The 8,424-nt window shown below is 54.8% G+C and overlaps 1 protein-coding gene across 3 annotated transcripts in view; it reads right to left on the reverse strand.

Moving 5' to 3' along the window:
* Window positions 1-6,902, reverse strand: part of BMP2 (bone morphogenetic protein 2) — a 99,794-nt gene extending 92,892 nt beyond the window's left edge. For 2 of the 3 annotated variants that reach the window (XR_012995058.1, XM_076335128.1), the window contains exons 1-3: window positions 6,412-6,902; window positions 5,028-5,386; window positions 2,262-2,499 (exon numbers count right to left, since the gene is read on the reverse strand). Coding sequence is in view for 2 of the 3 variants with exons in the window: in XM_076335128.1 (XP_076191243.1) it covers window positions 2,262-2,499; window positions 5,028-5,379 (590 nt within the window). In the remaining variant the exon portion in view is untranslated. Of the gene's footprint in view, window positions 1-823; window positions 2,500-5,027; window positions 5,387-6,411 lie in introns of those variants that run through there. The other variant, XM_076335127.1, reaches the window with a different exon arrangement.
* Window positions 6,903-8,424: the final 1,522 nt, after the last annotated feature.

An 8,424-nucleotide genomic window follows, 5' to 3' on the forward strand; every position in this document is an offset into this window, starting at 1 on the left:
AATCCAGAAATGGATCCACCACGGAGCGCAAGGGGGTTCTGGCATCTCTGGAGGTATCAGCACGGAGTCATTACATATCCACTAAAGACACCGGAGAGCTCCTGAAATAGGCAGGAACTTACCACTAAGCAGTCTAACAATTTCATTCTGTTCCCGGCTTCCGTGCACTTTGCAGTGGATCACCAAGAAGCCAATTTAAGCTACTTTCCCGCTCTACTATTTCAGCACAACTTCCACGCAACGAGCAACCCAGCCTCTGCACGCTCGTCCCATGTTGTACAGCTAGTAACCCGACTGCCATACCAGTCTTTTAACGCACAACAGGCACAACTCAGTATTAGCTTTAATGCTGTGTTTGCCAATTGCAAATCATGCTTTTGCCCCTTACATGAAGGATTTAAAAAGTAGGAAGGTGTAAGCACAAGTTATCCTTGTGATGACTGCACAAGCGAACCATTTTTTCCTCACAGACTGGACTTTTCAGAAAGAAACATCAAGAGTTCTGTGATTTATTATCTGAAATAGATTTAAACATTTGGGGGGCGGGGGGAAGCTTTCAAACACAAAACCCTGGAAAGGAAGACAAGCTAATCTGCAAAACAGCAAAACCATCAGCTGAGGTTAGATAGGAGGCTGCGTATGACAACAGTTTGCTGTACGTAGGGCAAAAATTAAGATTAATTTCACTATAACACTCCACAGAAGTGAGCTCTCATCTGAGGTGAGGAAGTATGCAACTCTTTTCCAACTGTCAAAGACAAGGGCCGGTACAAATAAGATAATTATTCCTCTTTAGCGTACATAATGACAAAAAAAAAAGGATGACATTTTAGTTTTTATTATTTTATATTTGGCCAGGACTTTTAAAGGAAGGACTTTTAAAGGAAACATCAAACATTCACTTTTCTGTAGGTCTAGAAAGGATTCAGTCTTCCCCCACCCCTGCCTCCCGTAGGATTTCTATTGGCCCTTCTCATATTCACACTGCAAATTAGTTGGGAATAGCAGTATTTCTACTAGATCAGCAACGTCTGGTTCTTATCCAAATGTTCCACCTAAAGAGGATGCCAGTTCTCATGGATTGGACAGCCCACCCTGCAGCATTCCTGAGAATTGTACAATATAATAATCTTGAAAGTCAGCAGAGTGGATTATCCACTTTTTTCTGGACTTGAACTTGTGACCTTAACAGTAGCACAGCAGAAAGCAAATGTGCTATGCACTTTGCCATAGTAACCTTCCATGTATTCTTTTCAACTTAAATACACACAATTGAAACAGCTACAATTTTGGAAAATTATGTACAAACCCTATATTTTTTTCTTTTTGATTACATATAAATACAAATTAGCTATTCTTCTAAAAAGTGGTTATAATAGTAAATAAATACAAAATAAGAATCTGACCATTATACTTCATGTGCTGGGGTTAAACCCATATAAAATGTACAACTAAAATACATTTAAAATCTTTAAAGGAATATTTCTCTGATTAAAATATTTGTTTTCCCAACTTTTTCGTAGACATAAATATATTTTCAAAATAGTTGTGTTTTTTTTTCTTTCCATTTCATTACATAAATAAAGTCTTCATTGGGAAATATTAAAGTGTCAGCTTTTTTTTTTTTTCATGTTTGTCTAATATATTTGCTGTGTTAGCGGCACCCACAACCCTCCACAACCATATCTTGATAGTTCTTTAATACAACTTTTTCATTCTCATCAAGGTAGAGCATGGAAATAGCACTCAGTTCTGTCGGCACACAGCAAGCCTTGGGGATTTTGGAATTCACTGAATTGACCAAAGTCTGAACAATGGCATGGTTTGTTGAGTTTAGATGATCTGCCAGTGGAAAAGGACATTCCCCATGGCAGTAAAAGGCACTATACCCCGGTGGGGCAACAATCCAGTCATTCCACCCCACATCATTGAAGTCCACATATAACGGATGCCTTTTGCAACTGTATTTGTGGCGTTTACGCTGTTTGTGTTTCGCTTGACGCTTTTCTCTTTTATGAAGCGGGTGTCCCTTGCCATCATGCCCAAACGTTACTAATAATGGCCTGAGCTGAGACCAGCTATCTTCGTCCTGATGTAAAGACCTGCTAATCCTAACGTGCCTCTTGGAGGCACTGTTCTCTTTGTCCAAGTGAACCACCTCTACCACAAACCCATGATTAGGTTGTCCATGTGCAATCCACCTCAAAACAGCTGGCGTTACATCAAAACTTTCCCATTTACTTGCATTATGATGCACCAACCTGGTGTCCAAAAGTCTTGTGACAGGGTCCTTAGAGGTGGCTGTGGCTGGCTTTATAATTTCATAAATATTAATACGGTGATGGTAGCTGCTGTTGTTCTCAAAGCCTCCGTGCACCTGTTTCCGAAAAATCTGGAGTTCAGCTGAGGTGATAGACTCCTCATTAGGGATGGAAGTTAAATTAAAGAAGAAACGCCGTGCTGTTTTCCCACTTGTTTCTGGCAGTTCTTCCAAAACTTCTAATTTGATTAAACAGGGAAAATAAAAAAAGAAGAAAGAAAGAAAGAAAGAAATCAGCAACTGAGACAAGCAACCAAACCCCTCAGATAGTCCGCTGTTGGCAACTTCCAAATGACAGCTAACGCATGTGACATACAAGATCTGAAAGACTTTCAGGCAGAAAATGCCGCCTCCCTTGTCTTTCTGTTTATTTATGCAAGCACGTATAGCATGAAGTTAAGAATGCTTCATTCACTGTTACGCATTTTGGTTGAATACTGGTGCCCTTTGCATTCCAGGTGGTTACAGTAAGTGGCAAGAAACACGCAGCATTACTTTGGAATTCAAGGACATCAGTGAGAAAACTCAAGCGCTATAGTTAGCGGGGGTCTGATGAGAACCATTAAAACTGGTTGAGGACTTAGGGTAACTATTGCTTTTCTGCTTTTTTCAGGAATATGGCTCTAACGTCAGGCCCTTAAGCTCCATTCTGAAAAATATTACTCCGCAATTTAGGTGACTTACAAAGCTTAACGCATGGATTTTCGTATCTTAATTAGAGACGGTGAACTCAACATCTGTAACGGCACTTTACGAAGCACGCCCTAGCATTTACCCAAAAGGGCCATAAAGAATGGCAGGAAGGTTCAACTGCTAAAACCGGGTGGATGGTAAAGGGACAACGAAACAAAGTCGCTTCTGAACAACAGGTTTTCAAAACCACCAAAAAAAATATAAAAAAATTAAAAAGTCGCTAAACCCCACGCCGTTCTCACCTTTGAGTCAAGAAATAATCGAATGGAGCTTCAGAGGGAGTAAAATGTATCTAGGGTTGCTAAGAAGTACGTTGTTGCTACAGACGCTGAAGAATTTAAAAGTATTTGCCAAAACAAATCTCTCTCAAATCATGGTTTTTAGTTTTGGTAGCAAGCATCCTGGAGAAACATCCACTTTCTAAGGGGAAGGCTTAACTGCTGTTAGCAGTTCTTAGTCATGTAACCATTCCCTGTTGACTCCCATACGGCTTTTTGCGTAAGGTAAGGCTCAGCTTTAAGGTATTTCAGGACCAGACCAATATTTACAAATACGCAGATGTTTTGAGTGGTCACAAGACGAACTTCTGCTTTCACGAAGCCGCTAACACAGAGTGAGAACTCAGTGAAAAAACGGAGTCACATTGATTTTCTTCTAAATTTTGTGAAAATTATAGAATAGCTTTTATGTCAAAAAGCAGTCTTTGCTGTAACAACTACTTGAAACTGCAGATAATTTTACATTTGCCTAAAAATTATAAATCTTGCCCTTTCAGCTCCTCTCTCGCGCAGCCCCTTGCCTACCGTGCTCAGGTTTAACGTGAGTGACCCATGCACTGGCATTTCCCCGTTCACTGCTAGGTGTTTACTTTCCACGTAGGGAAACGCAGACGATGAGAGGTTACGTTTCATCATTCACCTCCTTTCCCACGATAAGGCTGTCCACTGAACAGCACATCCACTTCTCCGAGGACACCTCCATTATCCATCAGAAACACTGAATACTAATGGATTTCTTTTCTCAACACAGTTTCACGTTAAAAGCATGGGAAAACTGCACTTCTGCTATTTTTACAGCGGGGCCACTGCATGCCGGCACCGGAGACTAGCAGCCAGGAATGATTACAACGTGGGGAAACGTTTCCCAAAGAGCACGCGAGCGACACGTGCGCCACCGGTGGGCTCCACGGGCCTACCCGTGCCATGGCTAATTCCGCAGCGACTGTTTTGGCTACGTAAGCCGGGAAACGCATCCAGTTGCTCAGCAAGGGCCTGTCCCAGAGGGTCCAGTGCCTCGGTGGGCTGCAGGCGAGGAGGGGTGGAGGTGCTGCTGGACGCCCCGCTCCGCATTTGGGCGGGTTACCTGCGTGTGAGAGCCGAAACCTGGCCACAGGGCTTTTACCAGCCCGGGCGCTGGTGGCTGGGGAGGCGTAGCGTGGGTCCGGGCTAAATCGCTCCTCGACGGCGGGGCGAGGGAGCGCTTGAGGAGAGGCCACGATTGATCGTTTCATTGATCTCTCACGGGGATTAGATAAGGATTAGAAAGCTCTGCAGCGGCCCCGGCTCAGCCGCGCATTAGGGAGACTTTCCTGCTCTTTAGCCTCGCAAAAGAAAAGCTATCTGTGGGAACGCTTAATGCGGAGCCGCTCTGTTTTAGCGGAAAAAGTAAATAAAACAGGAGCCTCTCGTCGGACGGAGGCGGGGGGGAGAGGAGAGAGGTTCGCAAAGCAAGCGCGCCACAGCAGAAGCCCCGGAGCCTGCAGCGGGGGCTCTGGAAGCACACCGCCGCCCCGGTGAATGTAACAAACCCCGTGTTACCGGCGGCCGAGCTTACGCGCTCCCGGGGAGGAATCCGCCCCGACGCTCCTCCTCCGGCCCTCCCCTTTCCCCTCCGCTCCCTCGGCCCGTCCCGCGGCCGCTGGCGGCCCCACGCCGCCGCGCGCGCCGAGCCCGCGCCCGTGACCGGCCCCCCCCCCCCCCACCACCACCACCCGCCCCCGCGCCCCCGGCCCTACCTTCGTGGTGGAAGCTGCGGACGGTGTTGGCGCGGCTGGCGGCCCTCTCCAGCGGGTAGCCGAGGGCCGGCGGCTGCCCCAGCTGCTGGCCCGCGTGCAGGCGGTAGAGGTCCAGCATGTAGGGGGGGATGACGACGTCCTTGCCGGGGCTGGGCCGCCGCTTCAGCCCGAACATGTGGAGCAGGCGCAGCTCGAACTCGCTGAGGAGGTCCTCGGGGCGCTGCGCGGCCGAGGCGGCGCGGCCCGGCTCGCTGAAGCGCCGCCGGCCCACCTCCGGCATGAGGCCGGCCGCGCCGCCCAGCAGCACCTGGCAGAGCAGCAGCGCCAGGAGGGAGCGGGTCGCGGCAACCATGATCAACCTGCGCGGAGGAGGAGGAGGAGGCGATGGGAGCCAGTCAGCGCGGACACCGCGCCGGGGGAGCGCGACGCGGGGGGGGGGGGGGGGCGGACGGGGACGGTCCGCAGGTGGGTCCCACCCCGGCGCCCGGCCTGGCCCCCGCAGCGGGGCGAGGCGCGGGCCATGGCGAGCGGCGCCCGCCGCGGCCCGGCCGGCACCCGGCGGGGCGGGAGCGGAGGAGCCCCCCGCGGGGCCCCGTCGGGCCGCTTCAGGTGCTCGGCGGCGGCGCGCGGCGGAGCGAGGCACGAAAATCCCCGTGGCAGGAGATCAAAGGGAGCGAGGCGGGACGGGACGGGACGGGACGGGACGGGACGGGGCGGGGGAGCGGAGCGGGGCGATCCGCAACAAAGGAGCGCGGAGGTGAAGGGGAGAAGGGGCCGGCCGCTGTCAGCGCGGCGGGCGCGGCCGGGGGCACCGCCGGGGCCGGGCCGCTGCCCTCGGCGGGGCACAGGTGTGCGCCCGGCCGGCCCGGGCCGGGCCTCCCGCCGCCGCCGCCGCGGCTGGGACCGCTCCGCGGGGAAAGCGCCCGGCGCCGGGAGAGGGAGGGGGCGGCTGCCCAGCCGACGCGCGAAGCGACCTCCCCGCCGAGCTCCCGTCCCGACCCCCGTGCTTCCCCCCCGAGCCGAGCCGAGCCGAGCCGAGCCGAGCCGCGGGGGCTCGGGGCCGGCTCCGCTTCCCCCGCGCCGGGGCTCCGCGCCGGGGCAGCGGCTTCCCCCAACGGAGAGAGAGGGAGAGCTGTTTGCCCTCGGCGGAGTGGAAGAAGGGGAAGGAGGAAAATACAAATCCTGCTACGTCCTTAGCCAAACCCACAGGATATTCTTCTCCCCCGTGAAACTCTGCGCTGGGTTATTATTATCATTATTATTATTGTTATGATTAGTGTCCCGTCCCCCCTCTCTCTTCCAGAGCGCTAGCACCTCCGCCGTGGCCCACGGAGTCATCCTGCGGAGAAGGCTTTCAGCGGATCTGCGACCGCCGGAGTTATACCTGTGTGCAGCAGCAGGGGTTGTGTCTGCAGGAGGGTTTTCTGCTCTCGGGGTGTTTTTCCCGCATCACTTGGTGTTACTCCGAACTTCGCTGCTGCTCCTCTACAGCTGCCGAGCAGAAAACAGAAGTTCCCTGAAGTACAGTCCGCCTCAGAAACATACTTTTAGCAGCTGGTTGAGGAGGCAGAAGGCAAGTCCCGGCCAGGGAAGGGCTTCTCCCTTTTAAGAGCAGCGATCGAAAAGTTGTTGCTTCTTCTTCTTCTTCCTCCTCCTCCTCCTCCTCGCGTGTGTGTGCGTGTGCCTGCCCGTGAATGGGTCCCTACGTGTCTATGGAGTTGAAAGGCTCCTTTTAAAAAATGTCCTTTGCATCACCCGCATCGGACAGATGGACATTTACTGAGACTCCCGCCGCAACATTAAGACGAAGCTTGACTTTTCTCCGCTCCCTTAAAAAGAAAGAAGAAAGGAGGGAGGAGGGGAAAAAAAAAAAAGGAGGAAAAAGAAAAAAAAAAAAAAAAAAAGGGTGGGGAGTTAGCCTGCTGCCGGCCCGCGTGGAGCGGCCGCGCTAGGGGACAGCGCCGGGCGCCCCGCCGGCCTGCCCGCCTCCCGCCCCGCACCGCACCATTGCCGGGGGTGGCCGGCCGCCGCCGGGGCTTTTTGTTGCGCGGCGATGTCACGACCCCGGAGGCTCGCGGGCCCGCGCCAATCACAGCCGCCCTGTGGGAGCGGGCTGCGGCCCCGCACGGCTTTTAAAGGAGACGCCGCCTCCCTCCCTCGTTCTCTTCCCTCCCTCCTCCCTCGCCCGCTCCCTCCCTCGCCCGGCCGCCCGCCCGCGCCCGAGTCGCGGTGCCGCCGGCCTCCGCGGCGGGACGAGGGACGGGGGCCGGCGTCCCCGTCCCGTTAAGCCGTGGGGCGCCGGCCCCCGATCCGGTGTGGGAAGCGCCGCCCGGGCCGGCCCCGCGTCCCGCTCCGGGCGGCCGTGCCCCGCCGCCGGATCGGCGGCGGGGCACGGCCGCCCGGGGCGGGACGCGGGGCCGGGCGGAACAATGACCCATTGTGCGGCCCCGAGCGCTCCCGGGTTCCGCCGCCGCAAATCGGATTAGCGCCGTGCCCCGGACGGCCGGGGCTGCCGGGGTGGTAAGGTGTGAAGGTCACGTAAGGTACCGGGAGAATCCCGGTGCTTTAAAAGCACTTTAAATATATATATATATATACACACGCACGCGCTTATTTATGTTTCTACCCCCACCAGCGGCAGCGAGCGGGAGCCCGCTGCCCGAACCCGGCCTCGCCGGCGGGGCCGGGGCTGGAAACCCGGGGGTTTCCTCGCTCTCCTCCCCGAGAGACAAGCGCCGAGGCTCGGGAGGAGTCTCCTCCCGGAGGGCTGCCGCGGTGCATCCGACCGCGGGCTCAGCCCCGGCCGGCCGTGCGGACGGCAGAGGGTTGGGTTGTTTTGTGTTGTGTTGTGTTGTGTGTGTGTGTTTTTTTTGTTTTTTTTTTTTTTTTAAGATGTGGCTGCCCTCCAGTGGTGGAAATGCGGCGGATCTCCGGCCCCGAAACGGCAACCCCGGCACAAACCAACCACCCTCCGCCAGCCCGCGGGCCCCTTCGCCTCCGCCCCGGCACCTGCCCCGGGGCCGAGCCGCGCTCCTTTGCGGGGCCGGGGCCCGGCCGTGCCCACGCCGGCCCTCCCCGGCTTCGCTGCCTCGACCGCCCGCCACGGGCCCGGCATCGCGTGCGGCTGCGTACGGGCACGGAGGAAGACAGCGGTGGCAGGGGCGAAGAAGGCAGGCCCGTGCTCAGCGGGATCGGGCTCCCCAACCGAACTACGTCCCTCGCTCCCTTTGCCGATACTGGCAAATCTCTTAATCCCGATACGATTTAGTCATTTGTGGGTAGGGGTGCATCCTTTGCCCCGTCTCCTGTTTGTCTGCTTGGGCTCTGCGGTAGGGCCTGGCCCTTCTTGCGTAGGTATGCGGTACCTAGCAATTTAGGGTCCTCATCAAAGCCGAAG

The sequence above is a fragment of the Aptenodytes patagonicus genome, chromosome 3 (assembly GCF_965638725.1).
Source record: "Aptenodytes patagonicus chromosome 3, bAptPat1.pri.cur, whole genome shotgun sequence".
Classification (NCBI taxonomy): Eukaryota; Metazoa; Chordata; class Aves; order Sphenisciformes; family Spheniscidae; genus Aptenodytes; species Aptenodytes patagonicus.